This window comes from Eurosta solidaginis, chromosome 1, assembly GCF_040869045.1.
Source record: "Eurosta solidaginis isolate ZX-2024a chromosome 1, ASM4086904v1, whole genome shotgun sequence".
Lineage (NCBI taxonomy): Eukaryota > Metazoa > Arthropoda > Insecta > Diptera > Tephritidae > Eurosta > Eurosta solidaginis.
Genome location: NC_090319.1, coordinates 154,398,405 through 154,424,389, shown reverse-complemented (window position 1 = coordinate 154,424,389; position 25,985 = coordinate 154,398,405). Strand labels below are relative to the sequence as shown.

The following is a 25,985-nucleotide window of genomic DNA, read 5'->3' as shown; positions in this document are numbered from 1 at the left end:
GCGCAGACTACGGGACGTCCTAGGGCAGGAGCAGCAAGGAGCCACAAAAGATTTATAGAAGTTACGTGGACGTCTGGTTTTGGGATCTAGCCCAGAACAACCTGTCCGATGCAACCATCCCTTACACGATTCACACTGACAAGAGTATGACCGTCCTAAAAGGATTATTTTTCGGCAGATGCAGCAAGACCATTTCTCAGGACCGGGATCAGGATCCGGACCCGGATTGGTTTCGATACCTTCCCGGAGCAAGAGAATATGAAGCAGTCCCGCTGCAAGGAGCTGCTGGGAGGATGACAATTTGTGAGAGGGACGCACAAATTAAATGGGGTTACACTGAGATGGCAGTCCTTGGTCGGGAAAAATCCCGAGTGGCTTCGGTACATAGAACCGACGGCCTTGATCTAGTCACCTGCCGCGATGCAAAATGGCTCTTCTTCGTAGTTAATGAGACCCTTTTTCTTATTCGGTGGAAAATATTTTCTGAAAAGAACAAACAAACTCACAAGAGAGCTGGGAAAAACCAACACGGCGACACTATTTTCAGTAAAGAAAACGCCATTAGAAATAAATAAAACACTAATTAAAGAGAACATTTGAAACTAGACAGAAATATAAAGATTGCAAAATTAGATAAAATCGGAATTAGAGGCAACGAGCTGCAGTGGTTTAAGAGCTTTTTAAGTAACCGAAGACAAAAAAGAGCTATTGAGTCGGCTGTCTCGGATGAGGTAATGACAGGATTGCCAGAAGGATCGGTTTTGGCACCGGTTCTATTTAACATACAGTTACTCACAAAAATAAGTACACTTGGTTTATACTGAAAAAAAAACCCAAATGCAGAGGCTCACAGCTTAATTGATAAATTTTCATCTAAACTATCGCAAATTCCCTAACAGAAACCACATTCAAAAAAATGTCAAAGGTTATTCAAAGGTGAGGAGAATTAATCAAATTTCAAAATTTTCAAATTTTGTTTCAGAATTTCTAGAAAATTTTTAAGTATGCAGTTTTGTAACCCAATAAATTTTAATATAATAATGTGCAAGTTAGAAATTGCTCAAAATTTTTCCTGAATTCTCAGAATTTTTTTCGGCGAGGGTGTTGAGCAATTTCCCACATACAAAATGCATTTTTGTTCATGCGATGTAAAGCAAAAGAGATCTACTAACGTAGAGATTCCTTACCCAGTTACGTGGGGTGATATGTCCGCGAACGGCGGAAAAGAAGTTAGCAACCTTTTTGCCTCATTTTTTAAAAGCATTTATAACAACTTACCTACTCGTCCCAGAAACAGTGCAGTTGCCAATGACATAGCACTTGGAAGTAACGATGCAAATATAAAAGTGTTCTATACCCGTTTCGACGATGTTTTCGAGGAGCTATTAAAGCTATATGGCGGCCACCGTGGTGTGATGGTAGCGTGCTCCGGCTACCACCACCGTATGCCCTAGGTTCACACCATGGGCAAAGCAAAATCAAAATTTTAGAAATATGGTTTTTCAATTAGAAGAAAATTTTTCTGAGCGGGGTCGCCCCTCGGCAGTGTTTGGCAAGCGCTCCAAGTGTATTTCTGCCGTGAAAACTCATCTGCCTTTGTAGATGCCGTTCGGAGTCGGCATAAAAATGTAGGTCCCGTCCGGCCGATTTGTAGGGAAAAATGAAGAGGAGCAAGACGCAAATTGGAAGAGAAGCTCGGCCTTAGATCTCTTCGGAGGTTATCGCGTCTTACATTTATTTATTTTTATTAAAGCTAGATATAAAAAAAAGGTGCCGGGCCTGATGGATTACCTGATTTCTTAGAAACTGTGCTGTTGGACTCGCAGAACCAATAACTGCTATCTTCGATCACTCGTTTCAGACGGGTATGTTTCCGTCAGCTTGGAAATCGTCGTACACTACCCAAATACACAAATATGGTTCGAAGTCAGATGTAAGTCACTACAGACCAATCTGTATACAATCGTCGATCGCAAAAATATTCGAGAAAATAGTTCTTCCGCAGTTAACTTTTAGCTTCAGAACATAATTTCAACTCGACAACACGATTTCTTCGGTGGTAGATCAACTACAACAAACCTTTTTCTATACACAAAACCACATAAATGCTATGAACCAAGGATTTGATGTACATGCTATTTATACCGACTTTAGTAAAGCGTTCGACATAGTAGATCACGAAATTCTAATTAAGAAACTGAACCACTATGGTGTAAAAGACAAAGCCTTGGCCTGGATACGAACTTATCTATCGGAAAGGTTTCTAAAGGTGCGTGTCAACGATCATGTATCCCAAGAATATGAAGTAGCTTCTGGCGTTCCACAGGGTTCTCATCTTGGCCCGATCATTTTCACCATCTTTATTAACGATATTGGTGATAATCTTATGTCAGAATATTTATTATATGCAGATGATTTAAAACTATACAGATCAATCAAGAGCAACAACGATGTCTCTATTCTGCAAAACGATGCTGATAAGCTGCATTGCTGGTGCGTGGTGAATAAACTCAATTTAAATATTAAGAAATGTGCCGCAATGTTTTTTTCGCGATCACGATCTCAGCACCCTGTTCAGTACTATTTGCAGGACGGTAAGGTCATCAGTTACATCAATAAAAGACTTAGGTATCACCATTGATAACAAATTAAATGGGGTCCTCATGGAACTCGGGGGTGGGGAGGGAGGGATGGCCTGAAGGTTTAATGTGGCCATATAAATCGTTCCCGAGATGGTCGGGCCAGCATCTTAATGGTGCTGTGTTACCGGAGCGTATCGGATCTGTATCCGACAAAGGACCATCACATCGATAACACTCCCCAAAGCCTTCGGGGAGTAACTAATCGCTACAACAACAACAACAACAACAACAACAACAAATTAAATTTTACCGATCATGTGGACAAATTCACATCGTAAGCATACAGAATACTTGGCTTCATCTTTAGATCTAGGGACGACTTCTGCGACGCCAGAACAATTTCGAGACTTTACACAGCACTGGTTAGAGCAATATTGGAGTATTGCTCAACAATTTGGTCGCCTAACACCAATGTTCTTGCTAACAAAGTGGAAAAAATACAGTACAAACTCTGCAAGCCCTTACATACATTTTACAACGAAAACGCGTTAGCCTAAGCATCGAAGAAGTTTATAAACAGTATAATATCACGAAGTTAGAAAACCGCAGGCAAGCTGCAGACTTAATATTTTTCTATAGTGATCAATGGACACATCGATTGTCCGGATATATTAGAGCAATTTCGTCTGATTTGCAACAAGCCAGATCTAAGGACAAGAAGACTATTACACACTGTAAACTCAACAAGATCGTATGTGTGTAACGGACCTGGGAATAGAATAGCAAACATTGTTAATTGCAATGGAGGCGACGTCGACCTTTTCAGTGGGACTTTATCGACATTCTCTGCTAAAATTAAAGAAGCTTCAAAATTTCATTGTAACTATTCAAGTCATTTTTCATATTTGTATATTTATAGTTTGTCTTTCTTTTTTTAAACAATCATGTGTAAGGCTGATTGGCGCAAATTATTATTTTATTTATATTTTCTAAATAAATAATAATAATTACAACAAATATATCTTGACAGACCCAAAATAATTGACCTCCGCCTTCGGATTATTGTTTTCGAGGTCAATACGCTTCTTTTGACAACTTTCTCGACATATGTGAACGCGTATTAGCAGTGTCATGCTGTCGTATAGAATTACCGAATCCATAGTATTTTTGAGCAGAGCTCTCTTCTGCGAGATTTGGCCACGGTTATAAAAAAAATACTTTAGCACACTACAATCGTATTAAAATTGCCAACCTCAACTGCAAATATCTCCGCACAGATACAATTTTTCTTTTCCCGTTCGGATTAAGTTCTCGAGGTCAACACGCGTCTTTTGACACCTCTCTCGATATTTTTGAACGCGTATTCGCTGTCGGCCCCTGCCTCTAGAGGGAGATGTGTAGCCCACTATATAGCTTCTCCAACCAATTGTCAACCTCACCTACACGCGGCTAATCTTGTTTTATTGACTGACGAGGCTCTGGCGACCCCAAGCTCCTCAAGGAACTAGGGAGTGGGGAGGGAGGGATGGCCTTGAAGGCTTAGCTCACAACTGCTAAAACTCGTCCAAAAATATCGGGAGAGGTGTCAGAAGTCGTGATTTGAACCCGGGACCGCGAATCCCAAAGCGGAAAATAAAATTTTTATTTCTGTCAAGATATTTCCAAAAAACCGAAAAATGGTCCAGAGCGCTCCGAAACCGGGGGTGGAATCCATAGTATTTTTGTCCAGAACACCTTTCTGCATTGGTGGCCGTCGGCCGCGGTTATAAAAAAGGTAGTAGTGCAGTTTACGGTACCCACCCTAAAGTTGGGCCAAGATTTTCGAGTGAGGTATCAAAAGACGCGTATTAATCTCGAGTACAATAATCCGCGGAAAAGAAAAATTTTATCTCTGTCCGGAGATATTTGCAGTTGAAGTTGGCGATTTTAATGTGGTTGTTGTTGTGTGTACCCACAAAAAAAAATTGTGCATCACCGTGGCGGTAGCCACGGTTATACCACACCCGGACTTGGCATGGCGTAGCCCAGGGTTATTTTTTATAAGCGCGGCCGAAGGCCGCCAACGCAGAAAGATGTTCTGCGCAAAAATACTATGGATCCCACCCCCGGTTTCGGAGGGTCCCGCTGGTCTTTTTTCGGTTTTTCGTTAATAGCTTTTGAACGAGTAAAAAAAATTAACTTCCGCGTTCGGATTCTTGATCTAGACGTGAATACGCGTCTTTTGATACCTCACTCGAAAATTTTGGCCCAAATTTCGGTGGGTACCGTAAACTGCACTATTACTATAAAAAATTACCCTGGGTGGGTCCAAAACCGGGTTGGCGACCAAATCTATATCCTCGCAAAACACATATGGTCACAATTTATTTTGTGGGTACGACAACATTACAACAACCAAATAAAAATTGCCAACTTCAACTGCAAATATCTCCAGACAAAGATACAATTTTTATTTTCCGTCTTCGGATTATTGTTGTCGAGATTAATATGCATCTTTTGACACCTCTTTCGATGTTTTTGGACGAGTTTTAACAGATGTGAGCTAAAGGAAAGAATTACCAATACAACAACCCCTGCTCTAGACTTTCAACTCCGTTAACATCTTTTAACGATTCAAATCTTACCTCAGCAATAGACTGCAACCCACGATATGGTTTTAGCTCATTTACTCCATGGCTTTTCGGCTTGCCATAAGTGCAACCCTTCGGAACTGGACGTTTGCGACCACCGCGCCGAACACGTATTCTGTATATGACATATCCTTGTTTAGCGCGATACCCCAAACGACGAGCTTTATCAGGACGTGTCGGTCTAGGAGATCTATGCAGTTTCGTTAATTGGCGATACTGCCACACTCTGATCCGAAGCAGATAACGCATAACGTCACTCTGTTTCTTTCTGTACAACTCTTGCATGTAACGATACGCACCCATTTTTACTTGACCTAGAACTGAAAACAATATTAGGCGCTTGACCGACAAATGCGGCTGCATAAGTCAAACATTGGGTAAAAGTCTAGTTGACGGGTCGACTGCTAATACGCTACCAAAAATATCGAGAGGTGTCAAAAGACGCGTATTAATCTCGAGAACAATAATCCGCAGGCGGAAAAGAAAAATTGTATCTATGTCCGGAGATATTTGCATTTGAAGTTGGCGATTTTCATGTGGTTGTTGGTTGTAACCACAAAAAAAATTGTGCATCACCGTGGCGGTAAGAGGTTGTAACCTCTCTACCGGTGTGGGTAAACATTGGTCCACCGTAAAGTCCCTATCGAATCCGACTAAGCACAAAGACAAAGTTTCCATCGCCTTTGGCGACAAAGTGCTGTCGGACGCGGAAAAATGCGCGAGCGCTTTCTGCCGACAATATATAATGCATCCTACGGTCGACAAAGATAGACGGAGAGCCAATAGACACGCACATAAACACAAATTCAGCGCGTCACCAATCACCATCACAGCTAAAGAGGTTGAGGACGCCATTGGTCGTGCTAAACCATTCAAAGCGGGATTCAAGGGGTTGTGTAGCGCAATATATAGCTTCTCCAACCCAATTGTCAACCTCACCTTCGAGCGGCGAATCCCGTCTCACTAACAGACGAGGCTCTGGCGACCCCAAGCTCCTCATGGAACTTGGGGGTGGGGAGGGAGGGATGGCCTGAAGGTTCAATGTGGCCATATAAATCGTTCCCGAGATGGTCGGGCCAGCACCTTAATGGTGCTGTGTTACCGGAGCGTATCGGATCTGTATCCGACAAAGGACCATCACATCGATAACACTCCCCAAAGCCTTCGGGGAGTAACCTAATCGCTACAACAACAACAACAACAACCATTCAAAGCAGTGGGCCCAGACTGCATAGCCATGCCGATGCTTAAAAGCCTAGGGAAAGAGGGTTTCAAATATTTAGCGCATGTCTTCAATCTGTCTCATTCCACCTGTCATACCTGAGAAATGGAAAATGGCCAAGGTGGTACCGCTACTAAAGCCTGGGAAACCAGCTAACATAGGTGAGTCGTATCGTCCGATATCTCTCCTATCGCCAGTGGCAAAGACGCTTGAAGCCATTTTGCTCCCTTATTTCCAAGCAAATTTGCAGCTAGCCCCTCATCAGCATGGCTTCAGAAAACCCCATAGCCATTAGCACCCAGATAAATTGCGGTTTATATCAATACCCCCTCCATAGAACAGTACTCGTAGCGCTAGACCTATCAAAAGCTTTCGATACGGTCAACCACGGCTCGTTAATGTAGGACCTGGAAGGGTCTACCCTTCCCCCATGTCTTAAAAGGTGGACCGCAAATTATCTGGGTGGTCGGCAGGCATCGGTGCAATTTGGAAACGAAACATCAAAACCAAGGAGAATTAAACAAGGGGTGCCACATGGTGGTGTCCTATCCCCACTTTTGTTTAATTTCTACATATCTAAGCTACCTTCACCACCGGAAGGAGTCACAATCGTTTCCTACGCCAATGACTGCACAATAATGGTCACAGGCCCAGGCCCAAAGATCGATGCGCTATGCAATAAAATAAACTGTTACCTCCCTGATCTCTCCAGTTTTTTCGCCTCGCGAAACCTGGCATTATCACCGACTAAATCTTCCGCGACCTTATTTACAACATGGACGCCCCAAATGTCGACCATTTTGAACATCCACGTCGATGGCACTACGCTACCGACTGTCTTACACCCCAAAATCTTGGGTGTGACGTTTGATCAGGATCTACATTTTGGTGAGCACGCTGCCGCAATTGTTTCGAGAATTCAGAGCCGTAACAAAATCATCAAATCCCTCGCTGGCAGTACTTGGGGAAAAGATAAAGAAACGCTCATGACTACATACAAAGCAATTAGCCAGCCGATTACGTGCTACGCGTCACCCATATGGTCGCCAAGCCTAAAAATCACCCACTGGAAGAAACTACAGGCATACCAAAATACTGCTCTCAGATTCGCCACGGGTTGTCTTCTTATGTCCCCAGAACACCATCTGCATAATGAGGCGAGAATACTCCCCATCACGGAGAGAAATGAGATGCTGACCAAACAGTTACTGTTGAATACCCAGAAACCTGGGCATCCCCACAGACATCTGATTGATGAACCAGCACCGCCTAGGGGCTTAAAGAGTCATCTCCGTAAGCATTTTGAGGAAATACGTCAACTGAGAACCCAGCCGTATGAAGTGAAAAAACACAAGCAGGTCCTTTGTGAACTCCATAAACAAGCGTCGGAGCTTTATGCCGGGAATTGCCCGGTGAAGCCAGTGCTTAACGAAAATTATCCAAAACTTGCGGAAGAGGAACGCATACTCCCCAGGGAAACGCGTGTCACTCTTGCTCAACTTCGTTCTGGATACTGTAACAGTTTAAACTCTTACCTATCCAGAATCAACCCCGACATACAAAATGTATGCCCCGCTTGCAACGTGTCCTCACATGACACCAACCATCTCTTCAATTGTAATGTGGAACCAACGCCTCTAACACCCCTTTCCTTATGGTCCACCCCTGTTGAAACGGCAAGTTTCCTTGGACTCCCCGTTAGAGGATATTGTTGACAATTTGTGATCGGTCGCGGCTATTAGGTGGGGCGAGCATTGCTACAACATGGCGTAGCCCAGGGTTATTTTTTATAACCGCGGCCGAAGGCCGCAAACGCAGAAAGGTGTTCTGCACAAAAATACTATGGATTACACCCCGCTTTCGGACGTACCGGTCTTTTTTCGGTTTTTCGTTAACATCTTTTGACAGTTAAAATTTTTATTTTCCGCCTTCGCTACTGATGTCAAGACGCGTCATTTGACACCTCTTTCGATATTTTTGGACGCCTATTAGCAGTCGACCCCTCAACTAGACTATTACCAATTATTGTTTCAGTATAACTAAATCTTCACTGAATTAAGCTCAGAGTGGTGCATAGCTATTTTCATCATGACAATTCAATAACTGAATACATAAACCCTACCATATTAATCATAACTAACCTTGTGCGACCAACTCTCGGAAAACTTGGCAGGTAAAAGGCAGGAAACACACGAATTTGGCTGTACTTGCATTATGAGGAAACATGAGCAAAAAATATCGATATGTTATGCTGCGGCGACTAACAACAAGAATTATAGCTCCGTCACATAAGCAGTTTTTCATATAGATGAGTTTAAGACAAGCTTATGCATTAAGAGTAGATTGCATGGTACAATTACCAGGTAAAAGCTTGGTGAAAATGTAACCCTCCTGTGAATTTGGTTGTTGCCGCTCGTACATAGACTGTCAATCGTTCTTTAAATTTCCTCTGTCAAAAGTGATGGAAGAAGAAAAATGTAATTTGTAGTTTTTGTCAACAAACCGAAAACTAAATCAGAAAATTAACGAGTAAAAGTTGGTTTACTGATATAGGAGCCCTTTGCCGTTCACGAAATATATTCTTTCACCCCGATGCAGCACAAGCAGTTGGCAAAATTCCAATTAATGCAACGAACATAGATTTAATGTCAATATCTGGCCATAAATTATATGGTCCAAAGGGTATTGGCCCGCTTTATATACAGAGTGGTGGTGGGCAAGAGCGTGGTATACATAGTGGTAATGTACCTGGACTGATTTGGTACTGCATGTGATCTTGCACTCAACGAAATGGAATATGATAAGAAATATATAGGGTTTCTTTCGCAACGTTTATATGATCGCATAACTTCAAGATTATCGCATGTTATATGTAATTGTGATCCAGAGCAAACGTATAGTGGTTTTTTAAATTTATAATTTGCCTATGTTGAGGGTGAATCATTACTGATGGCCTTAAAAGATGTGGCATTGGCTCCTATTATGAGACAAATTCGATCTTCGACTGTGGTCGAAAGAGCTGATAGAATAAATTTTCATTCGGTATTATGATACTCATTCGTTCATGACTACCCTGCAAAAATTGTTGGATTACGTGTTCCATTTTCTTCATGTTGGAGTACTCTAACAATACTCCTTTGCAGAGAGTTTGCGGACCACCATCAGCCGATCATTGCTCGTTTTTTAACGACAGTGATCACGAAACGATGACGATCGAACAGAGTAGCCAAAAGTAAAATATTGCATGCAAATAACTAATAATAAAATTTTACTTTGGCAACTCTGATAAAATGCAACAGCGCACTGGTTTTATGTATACATATTATATTAGTTTCTTTATTCACGTATGCGTATGCGTATTATATTAGTTTCTTTATTCACGCAAATGCTAAATAACATAAGAATATTCGTAATATAAAATATAAAAGTTGTATTGCCCCTCTTCATTTACTTTCATTTTAAATTAAATTCACTCCGATAATTCTTTCCGACAAAATTCCTCTTTATTTATTTATTTTTTTATTTATTTATTTGTTTGTTAAAGTCAACACAGACACAAAGCGGTCGACTACTGAATATAAGATACAATACATATAACAAGGAAAGAAAACATAAGCGTAAAAAACAAAATTTAAAGTAAAAACTTAAATAATAAACAATCAAATTTTAATTAATACATAAATCAAATCAAAAATAAAGATTAGTTAAAATTAATATTGAAATAAAATTGACATCTTATTTAAAAATCTTTAAAAATATCATGCCAGACGTGAGAGTATTTCCTTACGGATAGCAGCAATCGAATACTCAAAACTAATGCAGTTGTACAGTTTGTTATAGCGCGAGCACCAATTGCGAAGAGGGCTATATTTGGCAAAATTACGCCGTAGAATGGGTAAATGAAAGAGTACATAGTGCCTAGTAGTTCTCGCAAGAACGGAAAAATTCAGTCTGCTTACAAGGTCAGTGGAGTCTATCTCACCGATAATCAGTTTATGAAGGAACATTACCCCGAGTAATTTTCTTCTATTCTCTAAAGTTGGCAAACTAATGAGAATAAGTCTATTTCTATAAGGTGGAAGATGTTGATTTGATTCCCAGTTAAGACCGCGTAAAGCGAAGATTAGAAACTGCTTCTGTACCGATTCAATCCGATCTATATGATTTTTATACCCCGGGGACCAAATACAGGAACAATACTCAAGTATTGGGCGAACCAAAGATGTGTAAAGGGTCTTGGTTAAATAAGGATCATCAAATTCTTTAGCCCATCTTTTAATAAATCCGAGTACACCCGATGCCTTGTTTACAATAGATGAAATATGCATGTTAAAGCTCAATTTTGCATCAAAAAGAACACCTAGGTCACTTACTTCAGATATACGCTCCAAGGGAGCACCATCTAGCATATAGGATTTTAAAACTGGTTTGACTCTGTGAAGTGTCATTAGTTTACATTTGCAGCAGTTCAAAACTAGTAGATTTACTGTACACCATAATTGAAATGAGTCCAAATCGGCCTGAAGTAAATCCAAACGGGAAGAGTCAGAAGGCAAGTATGAATAGCATAGTTTAACATCATCTGCATACATTAGAACACGGGAATACGAGATAACCGTTGGTAAGTCATTTATAAAGAGGGTAAAAAGTAATGGACCCAGATGGCTACCCTGAGGCACACCAGAAGTTACTTCTATTGACTCTGAGAGACTGTTTTTGAACATAACTCGCTGAGTTCTATTTAAGAGATAGCTGCGAAGCCAAAGTAATAAATTCTTCGAAAAACCCAGTAAGTCAAGTTTATGAGTTAAAAGCTCATGATTAACAGAATTAAATGCTTTGCTGAAGTCGGTATAAATAACATCGGTTTGCTTATTGGATAAAAATTCATCCTTGACTAGAGAGGTGAACTCAAATAAGTTGGTTGTGGTTGATCTTCTGCACACAAAACCATGTTGGCTGGGTGATAATAAAGAAGTACATGCATATTGAATTTGGCAGGTGATGATCTTTTCAAACATTTTAGCAATAGCCGAAAGTTTAGCTATGCCCCTGTAGTTCTCGATATTGGACCTACTACCTTTCTTATGTAAGAGGATAATAAATGATTGCTTCCAAATTGAAGGGAATACAGAAGATTCAAGAGATAATGTAAATAATTTAAGGATCGGCTTAGATAAGTTGACAGCGCAAAACTTTAGAACACAACTAGGAACAACATCTGGACCCTGAGAGGTAATTGTTTTCAACTCCAGAAGACTCTTCAGAACAATATCTATATCTATGACAGGAACCAGAATACAAATAACGAACTCAATTTGGATCGTAAGCCACGAACATTCTGATAATGAATAGATATATAAGACAAACCGATATTTACGTCTGTAGTATTCTTGCCGAGTCCGGTAAGTTTTTTGAAACTCTTACATTTGCCTTTTTTTGAACAAATGTACCACCGAATGTTTCGGCCAAAAAGACTGGTCAAGAATTTTGTCAAAATATGCATCAGGCACTGATATTTTAAAAGACGAGATGTCCCTTTCATACTTAAAATTAAGGCTTCCCGCCCCAGTTTGTGAGAGTCTAGGACGGAGTCAAATGCCTTCGAAATTTTAATAGGCACATTTACACACTCCGCACACATGTAGCGTATATGATAATTTGATTTTATTAGTTTAACGTCATATTCAGTGATGGCGCCCTCACAGCACGCACGATGGAAGCGCTTTTTACAAAAGCCATTACACGGCATACTTGTATTGTCAGTACGACCAAAACCCTTATCACATTTTCCGCAAAAGTCATCCATAATTAAGTTGAGATCAAAAACTCGAGAACAAAATACCAAAACAAAAACGAAAACAACGCGAGCAAGTAGATTCAATAATGAAGGTCTGGTCACCTTTATATAAACTGATGGACAGATGTCTTCACACACAGGTGGCGCAGTTGACCGCTTGGCAAATGTCAGGTTAGTTAGTAATGGCGCAAAGTGTATTTTCTTGTTCTACGCACTAGTTGTTGTTGCATGCAATTAAAGTTATAAGTGCATTAGTTATTGTTGTTGCACTGCAATTTAATTTTAGATTCACAACTATCCACTTTTACAAGAAATACGCCAGAGAGCAAAAAACGTCCCTTAACTTCCAATCAATAGCAAGGATATAACCATGTATTTAGCAATTCTCACAATTGTTTGACACTTTAAACCAATTAATTAAATTTTCAAAAAGACGAGCAAAGAAACTTTCGACTTGCTTAGCCAGAGTTGCCAATTGGTAAATGTTTAGTACTTTGGCATATGATCATCTGTGGTTGCTCCATGGAGTACTACAGTGAAAGTACTTGGAAAAGTACTCTCACGTTAGTACTCTATGGAATACTCACAAACAAAGCGAGAGTGGGATCACCTACTCCTCTCCTAGGACATCGCAATGTTAATTGGAGCAAATTTTTTGTATGAATACAGATTAGTTTTGGAATACTCCTATACTCCCAAAGGAGTATTCCTTACATTATTTATGGAGTATTCGCGTTTTTTGAAGGGAGATTAGATTTGGAGCAGTCCTATACTCCCAAAGGAGTATTCCTTACATTCTTTATAGAGTACTCGCGTTTTTGAAGGGTACCCTGCAAAAATTTTTGGATTACGTGTTCCATTTTCTTCATGTTGGAGTACTCTAACAATACTCCTTTGCAATGCGTTTGCGGACCACCATCAGCCGATCATTGCTCGTTTTTTAACGACAGTGATCACGACACGATGACGATCGAACAGAGTTGCCAAAAGTAAAATATTGCATGCAAATAACTTGTTCACGGAGTAAGAGAAAGAATATTGTTTTCGAGCAAGCTAAATTTAACGTTATTATTTATTAATTTACAATATAATTAATAGCGCAGCAGGCTTTAAAAATGTTAATCTATCTTCCCTCTCTTCTCTCTTTTTATCAAGTGACGATGACAATTACCAACTCTTGCCCGAATATGACATTCGTTCAGAGTTGCCTGAGAGAAGATAGACTTTTAGGGTTTCCAAGGCTGCATTAAATAAGTACAAGGTTTAATATTACAAACTAATTCAACTAATATCATGTTCACATTAAGTGCTAATTATGGCGGTAACATTCCCCCCCTCGTAAGTAGCCCCGGTGCTTACTAAGCTATTACCGACATCTAACTTGGCTATCTTCGTCGCTGGTCGTTCCATTATCCCTAGAGGTCTCTTTACCGTCACTCGCCGAACTTGTCCGTCTTTGGCTACTATGGTGCTGATTACTCTTCCTTTCGGCCATAAGTTACGAGGGAGAGTTTCGTCGATTACAATAACCACATCATCGATTACTATGGGTGTAGCTTTTTTCAACCACTTGGCTCGCCTGGTCAGTATCGGCGTATACTCCTTCACCCAACGTTGCCAAAAGACGTCTGCAAAGACCTGCGTTTTGTGCCACCATTGCCTTAGGTCCATACCGTCGCTGAAGGCGGGTTTATGACCATCTGCCGACCCCAATAACATGTGGTTTGGTGTGAGAGCAATATAATCCGACGACTCAAGACTAACGAAAGTAAGCGGTCTCGAGTTTATGATGAATTCTACTTCCATCAGTGCGCATCGCAAGCTTTCGTCATTAAAAGAGTATGAGGGGCATATGCTTCGCAAAATGTTATTAGTTGTTCGTACGAGACGTTCCCACGCGCCTCCCATGTGGGGTGCGCCTGGTGGATTGAAGCGCCACTTAATACGGTCATATTTCGCTGTAATTCGATCGAAGTCAAGCGTGATCAGTTTTTATCGGACGAGTTTCTCTGTCGCTTTAAAATTGGTGCCGTTATCGGAAAGGATCTCCGCTGGAGTACCACGACGTGCCATGAAGTTTCTAAGAGCCATAATACAAGAATTTGTATCGAGACTATGATCGATTTCAAAATGTACTGCCCGGAGTGTCAAGCAAGTATAAAGCACTCCCCATCTTTTCTCCTTATGTATCCCTACGTTGACAAGTATTGGACCAAAATAATCGACGCCTGTGAATGTGAACGGTCTAGTAAAACTGGCTAATCTTGCAGCTGGTATCGGCGACATTTGTGGAGGTTCTGGTAAGACGTTGTTAATTTTGCACCTCTGGCAAGATTTTCGTATTTTATTGTACAATACTCGTAGACGCGGAATACAATATTTGCCTTTGACATTATTAATGACTGTTTCGTGTGCCATATGATGGTTCTTTTCGTTGTAATTTCTAACGATCAAAAACGTTATGTAGCTTTCTCTCGGCAGTATGATGGTATCCGTGTGCTCGTTAATTGAATCTAATCTGCTTTGTATGCGCAGAATACCTTTGTCGTCGAGATAAGCGTTAAGCTGATATAATTTGCTTTGCTTGCTCCGCGTGTGACCCGCATACAGTACATTAATTTCCGATGAGTAAATTTCAGCTTGTGCTTGTTTGAAGAGAATATTTTCGCCGATCTCAATCATATCTGGTGTAACTTCTTTTGGCATGATGCGCCTTACTCGTCTGGATTTTAACTTGAATATGTACAAGATGAAGGTCTCAACTGCTCTATATAGATTGCGCCACTTTGAAAAATACTCAACATTGAGAGCTATTGGTGCGACTTTACAGATTACGCATACTCGCTTTCGAAGCTCGGTGGTATCTAATACCTCGCTATGCATATCGGAACTCGGCCACATGCTACTATGTAGAAATAAAAAGTTAGGCCCCTTTCAGCCACTGTTTGTCATCGACCGCGCTGTTGATTTTTGTGGCTAGATCGGCTACGTCCAGCTTCGTAGGAACCCAGCGCCACTGTTTGCTGTCGGAACTTTCTAGGATCTCTCCGACGCGATGCATTACGAATTGCTGAAAGCTGCGTGGGTCCATATTAAGCCATTGCAGTACGGTTTTGGAATCTGACCAATACGTGGTGTTTCGGTGTTCAAGCCCACGTATTTTTATTACCTTTTGCGTCAAGCGTACTCCCACTACGGCGGCTTGCAGTTCCAAACGAGGAATAGAGATTGGTTTTAATGGAGCGACTTTACTTTTTGCCGCTATCAATGACACGTCGACGTCGTCTCCTTGGCGTACCCTCACATAGCAAACTACAGCATAGGTATGTTCGCTGGCATCAACGAACGTATGAATGCCGACGTCGGTAGCGAATTTCAGATTACGTGAGTAGCATCTCGGAACTTCAACCGCTTCGATCAGTGGTAAAAGTTGCCTCCATTTTAACCAGTCTTCGTATAGTGTCTCGGGAAGTTCTTCATCCCACCCAATATTTGCTCGCCAGACTCGTTGGATCAATATAGATTAGCCCCACTGTATAGCGTGCTAACAGCGCCAATGGATCGGAAACCGACGTCAGTACTTGGAGTACTTCCCTTTTAGTTGGAACTACGTCCTGCGTGAACAGATCTCGACGCAGTCGGGTGAACCTGAGAATAAATTTAAAAACGTCAGACTGTGGTTCCCAATACATACCTAGTATTTTTTCGGTATCTCCAAACTGGACTGATGTTTGCACGCCTGGGTTGCCGCCAAGTAGCTTTGCTAGAACAACTACTGAATTTGATGCCCAATTACGTATTTCGAATCCGCCGGCTAGATGGACTTTACGGACTTGTTCCGCTACCTCCAAGGCTGTCTCGTCGTTGTCTGCCGTGTCAATGTAATCGTCGACGTAATGCGCATTGTTGATGGCTTCATATGCGCGTGGATATATGTTGCGATACACCTCTGCATTTTTATTTCGGACATAATGGGCGATACAGGGCCCGCAACTTATGCCGAATGTCATTGCGCGCATAACATATACCTTTGTTTGGTTGTTCAACTTATCGTACCACATGAACCGTTGGGTATGCATGTCTTCATCGCGGATGTTGATTCTGTGAAACATCTCCGCGATGTCACCGCACACGGCCACCTGACCAACTCTGAATGCTAGAAGTACCTCGACAAGTGGTTTTAGTAAATCCGGCCCGGTTAGCAAAAAATCATTTAATGATTTGCCATGAGACTTTGCGGCAGCGTCTCACACAAGTCGCACCTTATTTGGTTTATTGGGATTAAGAGCTATAAATATTGGTAAATACCAAGAGCGGTCAGGCTTAACTGCCATTTCGTTTTCTGATAGTTGTAGCGCATATCCCTTTCGAATTAGATTGTCTATTTGATCATTGATTTTATCATACATTTCTGGCTGTCGACTGATTTTGGTTTTTAAACATGTAAGATGGTTTAATGCGTTCGTGTAGCTTTCGGGTAGCGACTCATTTTCGTTGCGCCACAATAGGCCAATTTCAAAACGTCCATCTGTTTTTGTGCAAGTTCGACCTAGAATTTCCATAGCCTTCTTATCATCATTAGACTGCAGATTGTGTGGTTTTACTTCGTCTAGATTAAAACTATCTTTAACGACGTCGTTGAGCTCTTGCCACCCACAATCACAGTGATGCATCGTCACGTAGCTCGCTGCATTTGAAGTGCCTTGAACGCACCATCCCAACAAACATTTTGACGCGATAGGTTCGCTTCGCTTGCCTTCGCGTATTTTACGCGGAACAGCAAATTTCCAATTATCGGTGCCGATGAGCAGCATCGGTCGAATGCCCGAATATGACGGCAGAGGAATACCTCTTAGGTGCGAATACTTAGATTGAAGCTCTTCTGCGTTCATGGATTGCTTGGGCAAAGCGATGTTTTCAACCGTATGCACGTCATTGAGCCAATACAGCTTACTACTATTTAGTGCGGAAATTTGAATCGACGCTCGCACCGAATTATTTTCATTACGCGTAGTATTGCTGGTCCATTGCAAACATATCGGTGCTGGAACCCCTTTAACACCGAGCTCTCGGAACATCAACTCGTCTATAAGCGTTACGGAAGACCCTTCTTCCAAAAATGCAAACACTTCGACAGTCTTTCCAGCTTAATGTAGGTTTACTGGTATAATACGAAAGTATTGTGTACTATGCTTGCCGCTCTGATGCGTACTTACAACTGCTTGATCATTGGTCTTGTTTTCAGATTTTTGTGTACGATCGCTGTGAAGCAACGGGTGATGTTTTAACACACAGCTATTTACGCCGCACTTCTTTTCTGAAAAACAACTTTTGCGATGACTTTTGAGACAAGAGCGTTAAATCGCAAATGGATCGATTCGCAAACAAAATGTACGCTTTTAAATGCGGATGCTGTAGATTTCATTGGATTTTATTCTTGCGAATGCATTCGTCGTTGCCGCTTTTTCTATCAAAGTTTTGGCGGCACGTGCGTTACCGAAGATTGGTCGGTATAGCTAATCCAAGTAATAATCTCCAACCGCAATTAAAATTTTTAAAGAATTGTTTACGGAGTAAGAGAAAGAATATTGTTTTCAAGCAAGCTAAATTTAACGTTATTATTTATTAATTTACAATATAATTAATAGCGCAGCAGGCTTTAAAAATTTTAATCTATCTTCCCTCTCTTCTCTCTTTTTATCAAGTGACGATGACAATTACCAACTCTTGCCCGAATATGACATTCGTTCAGAGTTGCCTGAGAGAAGATAGACTTTTAGGGTTTCCAAGACTGCATTAAATAAGTACAAGGTTTAATATTACAAATGAATTCAACTAATATCATGTTCACATTAAGTGTTAATTATGGCGGTAACATAACTAATAATAAAATTTTATTTTCTTTTAAATAATTTTTGTGTGTATACTAATTTTAATAAAAATAAAGCATCCTAAAATATATATGACTAATACAAATAGTTTGAAATTACTATTAGGTGGCAAAAAAGTAGAAGATAACCGCAAAAAACTTGCGTTTCAAACAATTTTCTTCTAATTCCATACAGCGTCGACAAAAAATTTCTATTCGCTTCAAGATTAGATACACAACGAAATTTCGACAGAGATTAGATGTCATAATACCAATTTCAAATTCGATAGCCAGCGAAGATCGAAGATCGAAAAATGCTCATAATAGGGGCCATTGTATATGGGCTTAGCATGTACTTCAGCATCACTGGAACCTTTGCACGTACTACGTGCGATTGGAACTGATGGGGATTTAGGTCATAGTCCAATGAGGTATACGAGCTTACCGTACTGAATTGTGTAGATAATTTGAATGCAATTTATTGTTTACAGGTTTGAAGAGGTTGATTATATTCCCGATAAATGCATCAAATATGTCGAACGTTTACGTCAAATGTTTCCATTACCTATTGATTTTAAAAATATCCAATGGTCGCAACATTAATTTTGTATATGATATATAAATAAGGCACTGTTTTGTATTGTATGCATCTTTTTATGTATATATTTAAATATTGAATGTAAGTTCCAGTTTAATGTAAAGCAAGATAGAACTTTTTAGGAAGTATGTAGTTCTTACTTTATTTGCTTAAGGTCGTTACTTTGAAGTATTAAAATGAGATTGGAAATGCTATCGCTATTGTTCAATGTTTTTGCTAGTGGAATTTATTTTCTAAAACAGAGTTGGCTCACGGCAGTGGTTTTCAAGCCGTGCGAATGTATTTCTGCCTTAAAAAAGTGAAAAGCAGAATACCACAAATTGGATCTTAATCTGCTTGGAGGTACATCGTACCAAGGTTTTTTATTTTTGCCCAATGTTTGCGCTATCATTTTTTGACCATTTTTGGATCGTTTCTGGACTGTTTCGGGAATTTTTTTTTAGACCTATAGAGGAAAAAACAAAAGGCTTTGGCCTCTGCAAGTTTTAATAGCTAGGGTGGCACCAAATTGAAATCCAATAATCTTTGGATCTAGAACAGAAGGAATAGCTATTCTACCCTTCTTAAAATTTATCATTTATATATTGTAACGAATTTAGGGAAACTCCGCTTATTTCACAGCTTCTACTAACGTTCGTGTCGCTAAATTGTTGAATAAATAACTCCAGTATTCAATAATGCAAAATGTATTTATTAGAATACTTCACAAATACACTTATATTTCACACTGCTTAAATTAAACTGATTGCTCATGTCGCAGCTGCATAAAAGCAGGTTTCCTCGGTTTCCTCGTTGGCATATTTTTAGGCGTTTCTCCTTCTAGAATTTACCAGTTCGCTGAAGATTGCATACTTTTGTGAGTATCTCAGAAATATGCATGTGTATGTGTGAGAACTACTTTGCTGATGATTGCATACTTTTGTGAGAATCTCTCCGCTGCTGTATGTACATATGTGTGGAAATAATGATTGATTTGTTAATGTAGATGCAAGTACATATTATATACAGTAAATCAAAGACTTTTACAAAAAGTTCGATGTATATATTTTAATGTAACAATAATAAGAACATGTATTTCATATGAATTTAGTATGAAGATTTGTATTCGTAATTTAATAAAAAGCGTTAACGGAGAAAATATTGAGTGTTGAAAATAAATTCACATCTCGTCTTAATAAGTTGTTTGTACTGTAGAGATAATCCAACCATATAGTTGAATAGTTGAACCATGACTGGTATCTAAAAGGTCTGGCAAAGTTGACATAGTTATAACGCCATAGTCATAATGATATTTTTACTTATCATACTATATCAACTGGCATCAGTTATTGGTGGCTTAACCAAAAAATCGTGAAATTTTCATAAAAATGAAGAAAACGCAAAAAATTACAAACATATACCACAAAAAATTAGTCTCTTAATCAAAACGTATCCAAAACAATAAATAAAATCTACAAAAAGTTAATAAATTATCCAAATCAAATATTTTTAGGTTATGGATATGGTGAAAAACCCAAAAACGTTATGGCTAGGGCGTTATGGTATGGCACCATTTTTTTTATTTTTTTTTATTTTGATTAAATTATGTATATGGTATGTATTCCAGTACATTATTTTAAGTTACATTTTAGTAATTTCATTTGGACTAATTAAATACTTTAATCTTGTTTGCAGAGAATAAAAAAATTGTTTGCAACTACTTCGCAAATTTGTTTAGTTTTCTCAATTATGTTATTATAAAATGAAATCTTAATGCATTACACCACACTAACAGTAAATTAAAAATACGATGCGCGGTTAAGGGTGGGCGGATACATAAATAAGTACTCCTTAAAGTTGAGCACTAATGGTGGTTCGGTATAGTTTATTACAGTTTTTTTTTATTAAAATTATAAAGAAAATTCAATCTCAAAATTTAAAATGCACACATTGGTGTATGTTTGTGGTTCACATTTTTAGATTACATTTGTAGTTATAACACCTGATTTTGTTTTATTTTCAACATGCCTGATTCAACTATTTACGTTGCATTGTACTAACATGTTGTAACGAATTTTGGGAAATTGCGCTTATTTGCAACCTTCTACTAACGTCCGAATCACTAAACTGTTGAATGAATAACTCCACTATCCATTAATGCAAAACAGTCTTTATTAAAGTACTTCACAATAACACTACTACTTCTCGACAGATAGCGTGCTTAAATCAAACTGATTGGTCGTGCCTCAACTGCTGCTGCTTTTATACTTTTTGGTTTCCTCGTTGACATATTTCTGGGCGTTTCTATTTCTAGAATTTGCTACCAGCTATAACATAACTACAGAGGCACGTTATAGCTTCTCATATGCGCGTGTATATGTGAGTGATACTTCCACAGATAATTGCTTACTTTTGGGAGCATCTCAGATAAGATATATGCATGTGTTTGTGCATCTCCCTCCGCTGCGTGTACATACATTTGTGTAGAAATAATAGGGGGGCTCATGAAAGCATATAAACTTATAAGGTGTAAAATTATATCCATTTACACACGCGGTTATATGAACGCACGTAGTAATATTCTTGATAAACTTAATTGTTTATCAGCTGTATTATTGCCAAAAAAACAATTTTTGATTGTTATACAAATTAAAAAATACCAAGATTAAGTAAAAAATCAAAACTAAAACGTCTTTACTTGCTAATGTTGGAGATTTCTGATGAAAATGCCTGCTGTAATGTCTGCAAGGTTGCATTCCCTTGAGTTTATCGCGTTTACATAATGAAATGTGCGCGTAAATTTATACAAATTGTGTAAATGATTTTTCATACAAAATTTGACAGCTCGTTTACGCACTAGATAAATTTATACGTTTACACACTTTATAAGGCATTTATACGGTTACATGAGTCCCCCTAATGATTTACAGCCTCATGATTGAAACACAATGCCGAGCGACGACGATATACGCCGCGTCGGGCGATGAAATTACGCCCAGACATTTCGTATACTTAAAACACAATGCCGGGCGAAATTGACGCTGTTGTTGTTTATTCAGAGTGGCCATTATTTAGAAATAAAGAAGAAAACAATTAAAACTTTTTTAATTCTCTGCTTTAGAACTTGACTGTTAAAACACGCCCAAAATGTTAAGAAATTAACAAAACAAAACAAAAATGTTAAGAAATTAAATTAAAAATTATATGTAAAGAAAAAAAAAATTGTTTTTGTATATTATGTTTTCTTTTTTTATACTTAAAAAATTGAACAGCAGCAACCCTTGGGATGTTTGTCGTCATCGACCGGCGGCGACGATAAAAATAAATCTATCGTCGCAAAATGACGTCGCGTGAATTTCGCTCTTGGCGTTCATTGTGTTCACCTTCATGTAATTATGGGAATTCTATTTTTGACAAGGCGATGTTCGTCGCGTTTATTTCGCGGCGTCAGGGCATTGTGTTTCAAGCTTCATTCTGTTTGGCGAACGATACGCTCAACGAACGATACTTGCTTGGACGATATCGTGTGCTCATGGTATTCTGAATCTTACGTTGCCGTTTATCGTGTAGCTTTACGTCGTTCGTCAACTACACGATATCAAATATTAAACTTGCAACTCTGTGCACATATGTTTTGTTTTTGCGCTCGTCCATAAATTTAACAAAATAATTGAAATAAAAATAAAGTTGTTAGTGAAATAAATATAGTGATATAAATATAATAAAAATGTATCAAGCTATTGCTCTATTATTGTCGCAAGAAGAAGAATTATAAATCAAAAGGCTGATATTGAGAGACCGCTCGAACGTTCTTCACATACCGGACGCTTAGTAAAACAACAAATTGTTTATTTTTCTTATTTAATAATTTGGAAAATATTTAAACAACGTGACATCAGGACGGAAAAGGCAACAGCTGTTTCGATTATATCTTTTTTGAATCTCTTCAAAGCCTTTTCCCCCAGGAGTGGAATTCCCGCAATCCTACGATGGCTGAAGTATTATAAACCCATAGCCACGTCATGCCTTAGTTGTTGTAAACCTTATCCCAATATCCTTCTTTGCATGTTTTGTTTATTCGTAGTCCATACTGCGTATGGGATCATATGGTAAAGTTATGCGATGGTCCCGTCCTGATGTCACGTTGTTTAAATTTCTTCCCAAATTATTAAATAAATTATAAATTAAAAATTGCTTCAAATAGATGTTTTCATACATTTAAAGCAATAAGAGCCGTGTTTTTTAACACGCGTATATACGTTTACGTTTACGGGTAAAAAAAAACGGCCATCGACAGTTGCGCATAACCATATAAAAGATTTGGCAGCACTGCCCCGCAAATGTCAAAATGCCACAAAAACTTGGCAGAACTATATAAGTATACATATTTTTTTTGTTTATTTATGACAGTTCATTAATTATTCCGGAAAACATTATACAGAATCATCGGGATGGCCTAGAAGTTTTCATGTGGTCATACTAAATCGCTCCCGAGATGGTCGGGCTAGTACTTTAATGGTGCTTGTTCCCGGAACGTACCCGATCTCAATCCGGCAAAGGACCAACAAAGTCCATAACGGGGAGTGTCATCGGTACAACAACAACATTTGTTATTTTCTGCTTTTCATTCATACGTATGTGAATTTTTAAATAATAAAAAAAGTGTTATATTAATTTAATAGATAACACCTCTGCCGGGGTGCGATTCAGCTCTGAATATGCCAAAATAAGAGGAAACCTACAATCAAGTGCAGATTCACGTTTCATTTGCCAAGGATTTACCTGTAAACAAGGTACTTTCTACAACCAACATGCTTTGGAATACGGTACCAAACTGGTTGGATGTATTTCCCCAAAAAAGGGTGGAACTACGCATCTTGGTTTGCCAGTATTTGCTTCGGTAATTTATATTTGTATTGATTAAAAATTGAATTGTAGGTAATATAATGTGAATTAAAATTGAATAGGTAGTCGAAGCAAAAAAGGCAACTGATCCGCATGAAACTGTTATTTATGTGCCGCCACCGGGAGCTGCTGCTGCTATCGTAGAAGCATTAGAAGCAGAAATTTCTTTGATTGTTTGCCTCACCAAAGGTGTGCCCTAACATGATATGGTTCGCGTTAAACACGCTGTCTTAAGGCAAAATAAATCGCGTCTAGTCAGACCCGATTGTCCAGGAATCATCACACCAGAAAGGGTAAGTAAATTGCCTACTATTTTAAATATATAAACAACATGTATGAATTTGTTAGTGATAATTTGTCATGCTTTGGTTTATAATCAACTGAAGAAAGCAAATACCAAAGAGTACGAAGTTCATGTAAATACCAATTGATTTTTTTAATTAGCGTTGGAGAGTAAAATACTGGAACGAATTTGCTGCAAATCCTCTTATTTGCAATCCTCTGCTAAGTTCGAATCAGTAAACTGTTGAATAAATAACTCCAATTTGTAATAATGCAAAATGGCCTTTATTAAAGTACTTCACAATAACACTCAAACTGTGCAACGAATAGCTTGCTTAATAACCACACTGATCGATAGCTCAATGAAACTCTACTATTCAAAATAATACTGCTATTGCTCGCTAGATATCGTCTTAATCGAAACTGCTTGACAACTAAAATCAAACTGAATTCCTTCTTACTCGCTTGCGCCGCTTTTATAGTTTACGCTGCATACATCTAGGCTCTTCTATTTCAGGAACTTACCAACTATTTCGTGTGTATAGTTCTCATATAGTTTCTACCTGTTTCCAATTGTCTACTTTTCAGCGTCTCTCAGATGTATGTGAGTTTGTAGTTTACCGTCTCTCGCACACACATAGGCGTATAACTAAATGCATCTGTGTGTGAAATCTCTCGGCTGCCTTATATATGTGTATACATGATTTGATTATTGACGTAAATACCGCTTAGCATGGCCTTAGCACCGCCTTAGTGATGGTATAGCTTAGTGATGCTAATATCCGTGACAATACATATGTATGTATGCATAGAAAGGGCGGAATTAATTAATTATGATCAGTAGATTTACAAGATTTTTGTCATTTTCCCTGCGCTCCATTGTCATTACGTTGCGCTAAGAGAGGACATCATCACCTTATTACCCACAGCCAGTTAAAATTTTAGTAAATTTAGCTTTTTTCATTACTGATTCACAACGTGGAAAGTTATATATCGAGCATTCCATGGAGAATGGTAAATTTTAGCAGACTTTCGCATTGCGGTCATTATTAATATTCAAACCCTAGAAGGTTTAATGAAGTCATATCAAAGTTCCCGAGATGATCGGGCTAGTACCTCAATGGCGCTTGTTACCGGAACGTATATAGATAGATAGTTTATTGAGGATTGCACATCTCCTTCACAGCACCTCACCCTAGTCGACTTCCTTGATGAACCCCAGCAGTGTTCTTGGCTTGAGGGATTAAATGTGGAAATGCTCTGCCCATGCTGAGCCCATGAACTTACCCCTACGTCTTGAGATTGCGTCGCATTCTGGGAGCATATGACCGTTTGCTGATCGATCACAAAATCGGCATGTGTTATTCGATAGTATGCCCAGGTTCTGCATACGGCTGTTCAGTCTATAATGCCCTGTAAGAACAGCTCTTGGGATTCTTAGGTTATCTTGCGACAGGTATCGCCCTGTAGCGACTTGTGCTATAACCTCCAAACAGTATCTTAGATTTTCTGAAACCTGGCGTATTGCTCCAGTGTTCTCTCTTCTCCCTCCCTTCTACTAATAAATGCCCCTGTAAACCAACTGGCAGGAACGGCTCGGGATCGATGGGTGATGCAGTTGCTGCCTCTGTTGTTGTTATTGTAGCAGTGCTTCGCCCCATCCAATAGATGTGACCGATCACAAATTGTCATCAATATCCTCTAACGGAAGTCCAAGGAAACTTGCTGTTTCAAGAGGGGTGGAGCATAATGCAAGGGGTGTTAGAGGCGTTGGTTCCACATTAAAATTAAAGAGATGGTTGGTGTCATGAGGGGACACATTGCAAGCGTGGCATACATTTTGTATGTTGAGGTTGATTCTGGATAGGTGAGAGTTTAGCCTGTTACAGTATCCAGAACGAAGTTCAGCCGGAGTGACTCGCGTTTCCCTGGGGAGTATGCGTTCCTCTTCCGAAAGTTTTGGGTACTGTTCTTCGAGTACTGGATTCACCGGGTAATTCCTGGAACAAAAGTCCGACGCCTGTTTGTGGAGTTCACCAAGGACCTGCTTGTGTTTTTTTGTTTCATACGGCTGAGTTCTCAGGTGCCGTATTTCCTCAAAGTGCTTACGGAGATTAC

General features: G+C 39.3%; 1 protein-coding gene and 1 pseudogene across 1 annotated transcript in view; one reads left to right on the top strand and one right to left on the bottom strand.

Annotated features, from left to right (window-relative positions):
- Positions 1–8,687, bottom strand: part of RpL15 (ribosomal protein L15) — a 53,114-nt gene extending 44,427 nt beyond the window's left edge. Inside the window, exons 1-2 of the mRNA XM_067759973.1 lie at positions 8,576–8,687; positions 5,207–5,532 (exon numbers count right to left, since the gene is read on the bottom strand). Coding sequence (XP_067616074.1) covers positions 5,207–5,532; positions 8,576–8,660 — 411 coding nt within the window. The 5' untranslated portion in view covers positions 8,661–8,687. The remainder of the gene's footprint in view (positions 1–5,206; positions 5,533–8,575) is intronic.
- Positions 8,688–8,742: 55 nt separating this feature from the next.
- Positions 8,743–18,706, top strand: LOC137238239 (cysteine desulfurase, mitochondrial-like; annotated as a pseudogene).
- The last annotated feature ends 7,279 nt before the right edge of the window (positions 18,707–25,985 follow it).